The sequence below is a fragment of the Heterodontus francisci genome, chromosome 30 (genome assembly GCF_036365525.1).
Source record: "Heterodontus francisci isolate sHetFra1 chromosome 30, sHetFra1.hap1, whole genome shotgun sequence".
Lineage (NCBI taxonomy): Eukaryota > Metazoa > Chordata > Chondrichthyes > Heterodontiformes > Heterodontidae > Heterodontus > Heterodontus francisci.
Genome location: NC_090400.1, coordinates 45,533,139 through 45,547,233, shown reverse-complemented (window position 1 = coordinate 45,547,233; position 14,095 = coordinate 45,533,139). Strand labels below are relative to the sequence as shown.

At 42.0% G+C, this 14,095-nt stretch overlaps 1 protein-coding gene across 4 annotated transcripts in view; it reads left to right on the top strand.

Moving 5' to 3' along the window:
- The first annotated feature begins 11,330 nt into the window (after positions 1–11,330).
- nek8 (NIMA-related kinase 8) overlaps positions 11,331–14,095 on the top strand; it is a 59,065-nt gene continuing 56,300 nt past the window's right edge. For all 4 annotated transcript variants that reach the window (XR_010968767.1, XR_010968766.1, XM_068010476.1 and 1 more), the window contains exon 1: positions 11,331–11,392. Coding sequence is in view for 2 of the 4 variants with exons in the window: in XM_068010476.1 (XP_067866577.1) it covers positions 11,346–11,392 (47 nt within the window). In the remaining 2 variants the exon portion in view is untranslated. The remainder of the gene's footprint in view (positions 11,393–14,095) is intronic.

The window sequence follows — 14,095 nt, the reverse complement described above, 5'->3', positions numbered from 1 at the left end:
TGTCGTTGGTGCCTATGTGGACCACGACTTGGGGGTGCTCCCCCTCCCCCTTAAGGATCCCAAAAACACGATCAGAGACATCACGTACCCTGGCACCTGGGAGGCAACACACCAACCGTGAGTCTCTCTCGCTTAGGTTCTAGACTGTTGGGACATTCCCAGTTTATACTGAAAGAATCTTTCTATTCTCACATATCTTCATTATCATTTTGTGGAGTTAGCTGGCTTTTGTTTTTGTTTTGACCCAGTCATCTATACTATAGCAAACCTTTACGATTATCTTTTCTCCCATCACACTATATTCTGTCAGACAGACTATCCAGTTGGAAATATTAATGTGTATTAATGTGTCTACTTCTTTACTTCCCAGGTGCCCCTGCTATGTAGAGCTATTCCACTCTTTTTCTTGTCTAGTCTAAACCTTTACACATGTACCATCATTGGTGGCTAACCATGTTTTTGAGACCCCTATTTTATCGCAATTCCCAATTGCCCCAATAACTTTGGGCTCAGGCATCTTTTTTGCAGGTGCTTCTAGTGGGCATATACATGTGCCTTAGCTGGTTAAGCCTATCCTTCATAGCATGTTCATTGAGATTTTTGTTCAACTTGAGTCATTTGGTTGTTTTCCATGACAATAGTAAAAGTGAGCCCTAGTATCAAAAATGCAGGGTTTACACACTGGATACTATTTCCTGAACAGCAATTTAAATGGTCAGAAAAAACATGCGCAACATGAGGCAGAATTTCCAATTGGTGTTGACGGTAGATGAAGCTTCCCACTTGTTGCACAAGGTTGGAAAACTACCCCTTTAATCTTCTTTCCACGTGTCGGTTTGACTCATTTGGTTGGGCTCTCGCCTCTGAGTAAGAATATTATAGATTCAAACTGCCCCCACGGACCTGGACACATACTGTAGTACTGAGGGAGTGCAGTCTGTTCGAAGTGCTGTCCTTCAGATGAGATGTTAAACCGGGGCCGGATCTGTCCATTCTGGTGGTTCAGGTAGACATTGCGCATCCCATGGCACTTCTGGGGCTGGATTTTGTTCTCCCCCAGGTGTGGGGTTCCATGGTGGGGGCGGGGGGCCTGAAGATGGATCCAGATGAGGCCCGCCACGGACCTCGATGTTGTGAGGGCCTGGCCCGATCCTCACGGTGGCGCCGAGGCTCCATGGCGGCACCCCCCCTCTCCCCCCCCCGCCCCTGGGTGAGAAGACCTCAATTAACATATTCAAATCAATAAAATGAATGCATTTAAATCGACTTACCTGCGATCTTGAGGGCCGGCCGTGATCTTCGGCACGGTGGCCGGCACTCTCGTGCCTTTAAAACCGCTTCTGGGGAAACCTGGCACCACACTGAAGGGGATGGGGGAGGAGGTAAGATTTCTAGTGCAGTGGGGTGGGGGATGGGGTCAAAAAATGTAACGGGTGGAGGGGATGGTGGGAAGGGTTGACCTTTAAACTTTGTGCTGTTTGTGGGGGGAAGGTCAGATGTAAAAGGTAAGTGTTTTGCAGGGGAAGGGAAAATACTTACTGTAATTGTTATTGGGAGAGTGGGAAAGGGGTGTTATAAATTTATTTATTTAACAGTAACATTCACACCAGACAAGTGCCAGGCAATGACCATCTCCAACAAGAGAGAATCTAACCATCTCCCCTTGACATTCAATGGCATTACGATCGCTAAATCGCCCACAATCAACATCCTGGGGGTTACCATTGACCAAAAACTGAACTGGAGTAGCCATATGAATACCATGGCTACAAGAGCAGGTCAGAGGCTAGGAATCCTGCGATGAGTAACTCACCTCCTGATTCCCCAAAGTCTGTCCGTCATTTACAAGGCACAAGTCAGGAGTGTGGTGGAACACTCGCCACTTGCCTAGATGGGTGCAGCTCCAACAACACTCAAGAAGCTCAACACCATCCAGGACAAAGCAGCTCGCTTGATTGGCACCCCATCTACAAACATTCAATCCCACCACCACCGATGCACAGTGGCAGCAGGGTGTACCATCTACAAGATGCACTGCAGCAATGCACCAAGGCTCCTTAGACAGCACGTTACAAACCTGCGACCTCTACCACCTAGAAGGACAAGGGCAGCAGATGCATGGGAACGCCACCACCTGCAAGTTCCCCTCCAAGCTACACACCATCCTGACTTGGAATTATATTGCTGTTCCTTCACTGTCGCTGAGTCAAAATTCTGGAACTTCCTTCCTAACAGCACTGTGGGTGTACCTACCCCACATGGACTGCAGCAGTTCAAGAGGCGGCTCACCACCACCTTCTCAAGGGCAATTAGGGACAGGCAATAAATGCTGGCCCAGCCAGCGACGCTCACATCCCATGAATGAATCAAAAAAATTTTGGTGGGTGTTATGACCAGATGAGAAAGGTGTCCAGGGGTCTGCCAATGTCTTCACCAGATCTTATTGTAACAGGGTTCAACTTTAAACACACTGTGTTCTGAGCTCCCCCTTTGTGAATTCCCCGTTCACAGTTCTCCAACTATAAGGCAAAGAATTGAGCATAAACAGGCTTTCTTTGGTTTAAAGGAGATAAGTTAAATTTATCAAACCTTAAACTTAAACTCTAATACGGTTCACGCCTATAGATATATGACGCGCCCATGCTTGCATGCACACATGATATACACATGCAAATAGGGACAGAAAAGAGCAGAATAAAAACAAAATTGAGAGGTTTGAGGCAGTCTCTAAAGGGGGTTTCTTGTAAATTATTCTGTGTTTCCAGCTTGCCTTAGAGTCCTTGATCATAGACAGCTCTTACTTTTCGTTGGAGCCCAGTATTCTTCATAAACCTTGCTCACTGTAGGAGACTTTTCCCTTTTGGAGTTCATATGTCTTCAATGGTTTCTGAAGCTGGTGAGAGCGAGATGAGAGCAGACAGGAGAAAAGTACCTTCTGATTTTAAATTCCTAGTTGGAAGTTCAAATTCAAAGCTCTAACAGTCAGTTAGTCATGTGACTAAAACTGATCTGACCACTTCTTCTGTGTTTGTGGATTCTGCTATCTTATCAGTTAACCTGGAATGCTAGCTCCCCCATCTTCAATGTCTGGTAATCAAAAGTCCATTGTTGGTTGAATGTGTCAGGGTGTTGTCCTTTGTCCCTTGATCCAACACTGTCTGTTACTATGCAAATGTCTTTCCAGTCAGGGACTTGCAATTTGAAGTTTTAATGTTCATGTGGCGAACTCATTTGTGCCTCAGTCTTGGCAGATGGCAGGGGGGCGGGGGGTGGTGGTTTTCCTAACAATGGGCTACTTCTTTAAAAATCTAAATGTGCCGACAGGGCTGGCTGCCCTTTAAAAAGGGCGCCAGCCTGCACACAGGCAGCTGACACCATTGCCAGGGACAGACTGCCCCCCCTCCTTGTGATCGGGCGGTGGTGGGCAGCCCGCCCTGGCTATTTAAATGAGCCGCTGCAAGGAAGATTGCGGCGGCTCCGCGACATGCGGCTGTGCCGAAATCGGCGGCGGGCACATAAAATTCAGCCCAACGTGTTCCCATTTCTCGTCTGGAGCAGAGGACAGAGTCAATGAGCTTGAGTTTTTGCAAGGGATTTTCCTGCTTGTCCTCTGGACCTTTGGCTGAAACCCCTTCCGAAAATCACCCAATTTGTGTTTTATATTCCTCTTAACCATTTCAGTTACAATGGATGAAGCCTATCTTATCCCTTTGTCGCCTGGTATCGCCTGGTATAAGGGGGCCAAGGGCTCAGAGAGAGAATAAACTTCTGAAGGCGGTGGTTAGGGGAGCAGATTGTTTGGAAAGAATTGTATTATTAGTCTCTACACATAGAGAGTGCCATCTAAAGAACAAACATCACAAGACAATTTCAAATATTCATTCAGCTACAAAGTCTAAACAAAGCACTTGGCCTGTTTTACATCATAATGGTTTCATCAAAAAGGCTTCTTTGCATACATGTCAATATATCCCAGGGTGATTTCTTACTCAATTGATATTTTTACTTAATACTGAACAACCTGAGCACATCTCATTCTTCCCTCGTTCTTATTTTTGAGCAAAGCAGTGTCAGCAGTAATAATCATTTTATTTCTGAGATGTTCGTAGTTGACAAATTCCAGCAAGATACCAGTTTCAATAAAGAGATACAAAAACATGCAGAGGATAGAATCTTTTAAAAATAATATCTACTGCCTGAAAGGTAATTGGCAGCTTCGAATCTTCTCGTTCCTGTAGCATAGTAATCTTAAGGGTCTTGTGCCTACTGATTTTATTTTGTGGTTTGCAAGCCAGAAAATCATTTTTTGCAAACAGTTAAGCATGACAAGATAATTGCTAAGCATCACTGCTGTGTTGTGACACCTGCAGGTACAAGCACTCAACTATTGAGGAGAGGAACTGTCCATCTGACTTAATAAATCTCAACACTTTTTTGTTGAACTCTCACGCATGTTGCCTCGAAGCACTTATGAGGGCTGGATTCAGAGATCTATCACTTCTGCCTCAAGCATTTTGACCCTTATTTGTCCACAATGGTAGGCCCACTTCATGAGGAATTTATAAGAAACTAACCAAATTTATGACTTTATCTCAGTTAATTTATTTAAGCTCCCTCTACAATTTAATTCGCACTTGGTATGAATTCAGCAACAAAATATGATCTTTCAAGCCTAAGTACTTCTCTTAGAGGTCAAAGACATTTTACTAGTGAGGAGAAAGTGGAATTATGTGGAGTTGACTTCAATTGTTTTGTTTTGTTTGACTATCAACAGAGATGACGTTCCAAAGAAGGATTAGTGTTCACCTTTGGTTCTATGAATTTACAGATCCAGCTAATTTTGTCTGATCTCAGACTGTGAACTGTCTAACCTCTGGAAATGCCTGTCAAATTCTGGAGAGACAAGATTTCAGCTGGGTTCAATTATTTACCAGACAAAAGAAGTATGTCTCTGGTTTTGCCTCAATACTTTTGTGTGTAGTGGATGGGGAGGTACACAGCATGAGAAGCTCTGTTTCTCACATTTTACATGTCACAGCTTTGTGTGGGAACAATTGGCGTCTTAGTGACTGACACTTACTGTTATTGTTTTAAAATCTCAGTAGGTGTCTAGATCAGGAATGTCACTAAATTCTTTTTCAAATGAACACGAGCACTCTATTGTTGACATTTTTTAAAGATTCCCAATCACAGGACAAAGAGCCGATTCCAACTCCAGAAACAAAACTTCCTTACTGGGAATGGCAAATTCCTTTTAAGATGAATTTGATCACCCTTTAATTAACACTGCTGCTTTTCCTTAATGTTCTACATTTGAAAGGTAATAACTTCCATGGATAGTAGAGGTAGTTCCTTCCTTAAAGTAAACACAAACTCTAATAGAAATCAAACTTTATGTTAGCTGTCATCAGAAAAGGCAAAAGTCCTATCAGCCATCAATCCAGTATTTGAAAATGTAGGTAAAAATGACAATTTATATTATCTTGAGTGAAAGTGTTCTGAGTGAGTGTTGCACTGTCATAAGTGCCATCTTTCGGATGAGATGTTAAACTGAGGTCTCATCTGCTCTCTCAGGTGGACATGAAAGTTCCCATGGCACTATAGTACCCTGGCCAATATTTATCCCTCAATAAGCATTACATAAAAGAAATACATGCATTTATATAGCACCTTTCACGACCACAGGACATTGGTGTTTTACAGCCAATGAAATACGTTTGAAGTGCCGTCACTGTTGTAATGTAGGTAACACGGCGGCCAATTTATGTCCAGCAAGCGCCCACAAACAGCAATGTGATACTGATCAGAAAATCTGTTTTAGTGATGTTGATTACAACAATGACTACACTTCAAAAGTATTTCATTGGGTGTAAACTGCTTTGGGACATCCTGAGGTTATGAAAGGCAATATATAAATGGAAATCTTTTTTTCTTCTTTCTGTCTTTAGAATTGGTGCCTGTGGTACTGTATGAGTCCCCTAATGGCTCAATGAGTTTATTCAGTGAATAGTTGAGGTGGGATTGTCCTCGCTTGTTTCTACTCTTACCCATATGATCATAGCCAGAGCATCTCCAGCAATGGCTTCTCTTCCCACCATCACATTTTTATTTCTAGAGTGCCCTGAGGATCAATTCTTGGCCCCCGGCTTCCTCATTTCTATGCTACCTCTTTGTGACATCATGGGCAGATATGGAAGCAGCTTCCAAATGTACTCTGATAACACTTAGCTTTACCTCTCCAACACTTTTCTCAGTCCATCCACTGCCTCCTTGCTTTCAGACTGTTTGTCTGAAATCCAGTCTTGACTAAACTGCAATTTCCTCCAACTAAACATTGGGAATACTGAAAACATAGTCTTCAGCCCCGCCACAAACTCTATACAATGTCACTGCTTCCATTTCCCTCCCAGCCACTGGCTCGGGCTGAACCATTCTGCAATCTCTTGTCCTTTCCATCACAATGACCGCCCACAACCACCTCCATAGCATTGACCATCTGTGCTCTTATCTCATCTGTTGCTCAAACTCACCCATGCCTTTGTCACCTCTACCTGTCTGGGTCAACCTCCCATCCTCTACTCTTCCTATACTTTAACTCATTCAAAACTTGCTGGCTCCTTTCTCACATCAAGTCCCACTTGCCATCATCCCTGTCCTCACTGACTTACATTGGCTCCTAGACCTTCAGTGCTAAAATTTAAAGTTCTCATCCTTGTATTTAGATTCCTCCAGGGCCTCGCCTCCTTATCCTATGGATTCCACCCTCCCTTTGTTCTGCCATTAGTGGCTGTGCCTTCACTTGCCTAGGCCCAATACTCTGGAATTCCCTCCTTAACTCCTGCACCTCCCTCTCCTCTTTTGACTCTTTTTAAAAAAAACCTCCTGAAGCAAATTTTTGGTCACCACTCCTAATATCTCCTTCTTTGGCTCAGAGTCCATCATTTGATTTTACCTCTGTGAAGTATTTTACATATTAAAGGAGCTATATGAATGCATGTTGATATTATTACTATTGGTACTTCCCTGATTTTGCTGTTCTTGACCTTCTCGGTGGTCGATGTTGCAGGACTGGGAGGGGTTGTGGAAGGCAACTCAGCAAGTTGTTGCAGTGCGTCCTATAAGTCCTACACCCTCTGGGGAGGAGGGAAGACAAATTAAGGTGGGGGGAAAAAACTGTTACACATTTACAGAAATTCGATTACTTCTGACAAGATTAGTATGTAATATACAATTTTAAACCTTTGCAGGTAAGGTAGTACTTCCAAAATGCTCAATGCATCATGTCACACAAAACATAACATAATAAATCAATGTTGTTGCTAACCCAATAATGCACTCGATATTTTGCAATGAGCTCCAGTTTCTTTATGTTACTCGCCTTTATAAGAGATCAAGACAATAGCTTCAGTTTCCAACGTGACTGTTTAGAATTTAGTCATAAAAAACGAAAGTGCATTGTCCTCGAATCAATGGCTTCTATATAAGAGCTTCTATAATGGCTTCTATATGAGGCTGCAATATTAATTTCAAAGTTACAATTGACAAAAATACATTATTTTGAACAAACAAAAATCAATGGCTGGAAAAAGGCTGCAAGCATTTAAATATGTTCCAGTCATTGATTTCTTAAACTGCAGCCTCTGACTTACTAGGGAAGCAGAAGTTTTTGTCGCAATGTGAATGTTATGCACAGAATACGTACCTGCAGTTCAGTCGTAAAGTATGGTGTTCAGAACCTATTGGGTATAAGGCACCACCCAATGCACTACTAAGCTATACAGTCCAGAAAGTCTCAAAATTGATTCTAGGTCTTTGCTGAAATAGCCGATTTCAGTTGGGCAGGAGTTGGGGTATCATTAACGTAAGGCTACAATGAGGGAACTGTAGGTCAAGCTTCCCTTTCCTAACTAATGAGCATTGGTGGAAAGTGTGTGTGTGTGGTAGCCAGGAGAGAACAGGATTGGATTCAGCTGGGTCAAACCATCAGTCAACACTCATGCTTATAAGTTCCTGAATTGGGAAAGGACATAAATTGGGATTTACCCTTGTTTGGGGCAGGAAATTTGGAGACCCTTGATCTGCTGCGATTCTATCCCAAAAGCACTAGGTTGTAAATTCTGGCAGGTTTTTTGTGTAATGAAGCAGCACCTGCTCTGCCAATGGCAGCCATTTATAAATTACGGAGTTATGACAGAATGTACTACATTCTGTGACTTCTGCCTTCCTATGCGCCATTTTGACTTTAAGCCACTGTATAATGTGGCATAGCTGCCAGAACCTGATTATCATGGTGGAAGTTGTTGTTCAAAGGGAAGCTGTTGAAGGTGAGGTTGTTTTTGTAAAGTTTTGGCAATTTCCTGGGATTGATTGCAGCTATCTGTGGAAGCCTTAAATTGGCTGCCCAATTTTATCATGATATGCATGTTGGAAGAAGAGGAGAGTAGGAGGCTGTGTGGGAAGTCAGATTAATCAGGCAGCACCAGACCATCCTGGTGGTACATATTGAGTAGGATGTATTGACCCCAGCGCACTTTCTAGATTCTCTCACATGAGCTGTGTCTCAGGAGGCTTTGGAAGAGCTTCTGCTCACTGGTCCAACCAGATCTGTAATCAAGGTCCACAGCATAGACAAAGCTAAAACTGTGGCAAAGAAAGTGACCACAGCTCCCAACTTTTAGGCAATAGGTTCATTCCAGAGAGACACAGAATTTTTGCCAGATCAGTTAATTTACTGCACATGAGTCACCAATGCTTTCTTTGCCAGAATAGCTCAATTTATACAATTCAATAGACAGATAATTGCGATGGCAATACATATTTTCAGAATTGCCGGATGCCCAGTGTTTTTTGTGTCTTCTACCAAAGTGGCAATACAACACCTAAAATGGGCATAGGAACAGGAGCAGGCCATTGAAGCCATTCAATAAGATCAAGGCAGATTTGTATCCCAACTCCATTTACCTGCTTTTGATCATGGATGCACATACCTAACAAAAATGTAATGATTTTGAAATTTTGAAACCTCCAATTGGCTAACCATCCATAGCCTTTGGGTAGAGAGTTCCAGATTCCCACTACCCTTTATGTGAAAAAGTGCTTCTTAATTTCACTCATAAGTGTCCTACTTCTAATTTTAAGATTAAGCCCTCTTGTTCTAGATTCCCCAACAGACAAACTAATTTATCTGTATCTATCTTATAGAATCCTTTTATCGTTTTAAAGATCTTGCTTAGCTCATCCCTCAACTTTTTAAATTCAAGGGAATATAAACCATGTTTATGCAACATGTCTTCATAATTTAAACCATTAAAGCCTGGTATCTGTGTTACACCCCCTACCCCCAAGGCCAATATAACTTTCAGAGATTTGGTGCTTAAATCTGAACACAGTACTCCAGATGGGCTTTTTAACCAAGGCTCTGTACAATTGAAGCATAATTTCCTCACTTTTGTATTCCATCCCCCTTGAGATAAAGGTCAACATTCCATTAGCCTTTCTGATTACTTTTTGCACCTATGCACTAATTTTTAGTGATTTGTGTACTTGGACAGCAAAATGCCTTTGCCCCTCACTACTTTTAATCTCTCATCATTCAGAAAATATTCAAAGTTGTCTTATCGGATGCAAAGTGGATGACCTCACACTTAAATCCCTATATATATCAACTGCAAAGACTACAATTCCCTAAATTTGCAGATCATTTGTGATGATAGAAACAGCTTCTTGCATGTGAATTCACAATATGCTGCCTAGAATCTTTATACTTCACCAGTTCACTGACCTGGAACGTCAACCCCATAAAAGCATTATTTGTTGTTTTGACCATGCATCCTTTCTTTGGCCCTATTCTATCACTTGCTTTACTTGCTATCTGAGGGGCAGGGTTCTGAAGTATAGATGTTTGCTACAACCTATCATGAGCTTCTTGAGATGAAGATGGCTCTCCTCACAGTGTCCTTGAGTTCTGGGATGAACACAGGACAGGCTGACTCTTTGTTAATAAGCTCCTTGGTATCCTGGTCCTGTAAAGTTGAGGCCTTCTACTGGGGCTTGAGTGTGCTCCTCTGCATTGCTGCCAGGAGGGATAACAGTCTAGTCAGCATGCACACCAGTTACATCACTGGGACTGGGAACAGGATTCTGACTGCTCATGAGGAATGGGAGAATTGACTTTATGGAAGCAGAATGATCCTTAAATACTAAAGTGAGTGTTAACCAATGCATCCTCTTGTCCTTCCTTGATGCTATCCAGTACACTCTGTAATTCGATTGGCATGGAACTCTCCAAATGGTCCACCAAGACCAGTGGTCCTTATTTCAGTGAATTAACTGACACTGGAGCCATTTTGCAATGTACATTTTGCCAGAATCTGAGATTGAGGTATGACTGCACCATGAAGTGCCAGTATGTGACTTATGCTGATTATTTTCCATGAGCTACTGTTCTTTATTGCACATAAGAGTTTCCCACAGGGAGAGAAAATTCAGAAGTTAGAATGCCACAGGATGCTTTCACTCACCTCCTAGTATATGGCTCAAGATAATATTCATGTATGTATTGTCTAAAACCCTCCACATCCTTTATGCTTCTGATGCCAGTATCCAGAGTGATTGCTTAACCCTTTTGATCCCGAGTACCCATGTGCTTGAATACTCTTCTTGCCTAATGCTTACTTTTTCCCTCTGTCTTGAATCCATTCATGCCTCTGATGTTCAGTAGTCCTAATAGTCTTCATATATTTCAATGTGACATCTCTGAAGCTTTCTCTTCAGCCTCTAAAAGTCCTCATACTCTCTAGTCCTATCTCCCAATTTGCATCTGTATAAAGTATCACAGTTCCCTGACACTTCTGCACTCAGGATGGGACAGATTGAGAAATACTTTCATTAGCAGCCAACCACAGGATTATCAAGCCTCACTTATTAAGAGAGTTGGGGAAAATATAACCTATTTTGATGTGTCTCATTCTTGAAGACAAGCACAACTGAATTTCTTTAATGGGTTTCCAATTTGTCTCACTCAACATTTTCCAGATGTGTACAGCTCTGGGAACACTATGAAAGCCCATAGGATAATCCTCCATCTTTTTATTGACTTTTTATTGAAATGTTGAAAATTGTATGAAAAATAACACACGGAATGAAGCTTCACATTGAAAGCCATTGAACAACAGGCATTTGAGAGGATCTGCAGTTATCAGTGTTCAGGCTAGGCACTGCTTCCTCTGAAGGCTCTGGTGCAGCAGCTGGGCTGCTGGATCGCGAAATGACGGCGTTCGAGCGGAGCCGCTTTGAACCTCGCTGGCGCCCTTACAGGAAGTTGTCGGAGCTCCTTGGAGACGGTGATGGAGAAATACCAGAAGATGAAGGTGGTGGGACGAGGAGCGTTTGGGTGAGATTGGAGTTTATGTTCGGCTTTCTTTCTCTCTGTGTGACAGTTAATGAGTTGTTGTAAATCAGTTCTATCCAAAAGTTAGCAACTCAGTCAGAGTCAATTTGCTTCGGGTTTGCAGATCAGTCGAAGCATAAAAGAGAAAGACTTGTTGATCTTTTGGATGGTATCGGTTCATCAGACTTGCATAGATGGCCCTCTTCATGCCAGTTCTGAAGGCTAACACCTTTAAATGCCCACTTTTCTCTTTTGGATGCTGTGGCCTTGCTGTATGTTTTCAGTACTTTATGTATTTTTAAATTGTGTGGATCTCATGTTCTTGCATTCTAATAAACAATAATTGTTTTCCATTTTATTAGCCATAGAGCCACCTAAGTATGACTCCGAGTTAAATTACATTTGGCAACATCTTTCCCATTGATTGTGCACTGTCAGTATTATATGGTATGAGATTAATGTTTGTCAGTTCTGTAAAAGGGTTATGCATGAAATCTTAACTTGTCATATCGCTTCACAGATACTGTCTGACATGCTGAGTGTTAACAATATTTTCTGTTTTTGATGTTTTCTTGGTTGACTATGGCAATTTCTTAGTACTGGTAACTTTTCCTTAAAGAAAATTCTCAAGAATGCACATTATTGGATGTGCCTTCGCACACATTATTGATGAGCTGACCTGAGTAAATAACAAACTTAATTTTGTGTTGATATAATTGATGGAAAGGTTTATTTTGATATTCAACATTGGGTTATGTTTTGTATTGCAGTAGCGATCAGGGAGAACAGCACTCTACTCTTGGAGATTTTAGTATGTCAGGTCATTTAAGTCTAGCTTTGTGATTGCAAGTCCACATAAAATATTGAAGTCGAGTCCCTGAAAGGTCACATCAGCTACTCCAGAGAGAGTAGTCATCAGAGTTCTGGTATCTGTTTTCGTGAGCTGTTTACTCAGGGTGACACAGGGATTTCTTCCTGACTTGAAAGAGCACATTTGCAACCTCAGGATGTCCCAAAGCATGCCACAACAATGAATTACTTTTAAAGTACAATCACTGTGTTTTGTCATCAGATGCAGCAGCTATTAGCAAGGCTACATAAACTGCAACTGAGAAGATAATCTGTTTTGGTGATGTTGGTTTAGGGATGAATATCGGCCAGGACAGCAAACTCCCTGCTTTTCTTCAAGTAGTGCCATGGGATCTTTGCATCCACCTGAGCAGGCTGATTGGTCATCAGTTTATGGACTGCTCGAAAAAACGGCACCTCTAGCAACACAGCACTCCCGCAGTACTGCACTAATGTGTCATTCTAAGTTATGAATTTAAGTCTAATAGTGGGATTTAAACACATAGCTTTCTGAGATAACAGCAAGAGTGCTACCACTGTGCCAAGGCGGCATTTAATACAATGTTACCCTTGAGAAATTTTAAAATTCTGCTTAATGACATTTAGCCAGCCTTTGGCTCAGTGTTGAAGTCAGACGAATGCTGTGCTCAGCAATTCTACATTATTCTTGTCACTCTTTTGAGTACTATACTACTTCCAAAATGGGTTTGTGAAGCAGTTGCCTTCAGCCTCTTGGTGCCTTGCTTAAGTGGACAATATCTTTTTAAATGCTTTGTTCTTGGAATGTTGACAAGGCCTTGACGTCAGCTTTGGCACAGCAGTAGCACACTCGCCTCTGAGTCAGAAGGTGAAAGTCATGGGTTCAAGCCCCAATACCAGACTTGATGACAGAATCTCCACTGACACTTCAATGTAGCACTGTGGCCTGGAACTAGTTGCATGGGCGATATTGGTGATGAATGCCATAGTCAGACAATTGTGCTCCATTTCAGCATTTGAAGTAAGTATTTTAACGCTGTCATTTCTTTGTTACACTGGTAATACTGAAACACAGAACTCAAAAGCAGTAAAGTAATAAGAAATGCTCCATTATCCAAATGTTTGTTACAGTGAGATTGATTATGATACCATATGACATATTTCAATGAGAGTGCGTTGCCTATTGAGTTATTGGCTGTTAAATTGAACGCTATGCTTCTGCTAACAGAAATAGTAACTGTTTCCATTTATGATAAGTCTAGGATTCTCTTCGGATTGATTTTGTGTGCACTAAGTGTGTATAATGAGGCATCAAAAGCAGAAAGGACACACCTGCTTCAACCAACTTGAATAAACAAATTAATCACACCGCTGCCAGGTCTCCAGCACCATTAGCTTTCAGTCTAAGTGGTAGCAGTGTGAAGAATGGCTTAAATGCAGCAAATTCATGATTACCATCGGTTATAAGGGTTTGGAGCAATGATAATTACCTTCTAGTTGTTTTCAGCAGGGGGTGGGGTGGTAACGGCAGAGCAGTGCAGAAGTCCCAGGAAATTATGGAGTGGGTAACTAATAGCATAAGAGATCACGCTGTGGCCCGGCTTTTGCGGTAGTAATGACAGTGCAACTGTCAGCATTCACTGTGATTACTCCTCTGAAATTGATAGCAACTTCTGTAGTCCGCACATGCACAGTTAAACGTTGAAATCCAGAAGTTGCTGTCAATGATTTATGCTTCCCGTAGGGTGTGCTGTTGAAGTTCTCTCCCGCCCCCCACTTCCCCAACAGATTGCAATCAATTAGAAATTGAACTAATGAGACCTTGTGTTTTTAGTCTCTCTGTAAAAATTCTTTTAAAAGTTGCACCTTGTTGAATGA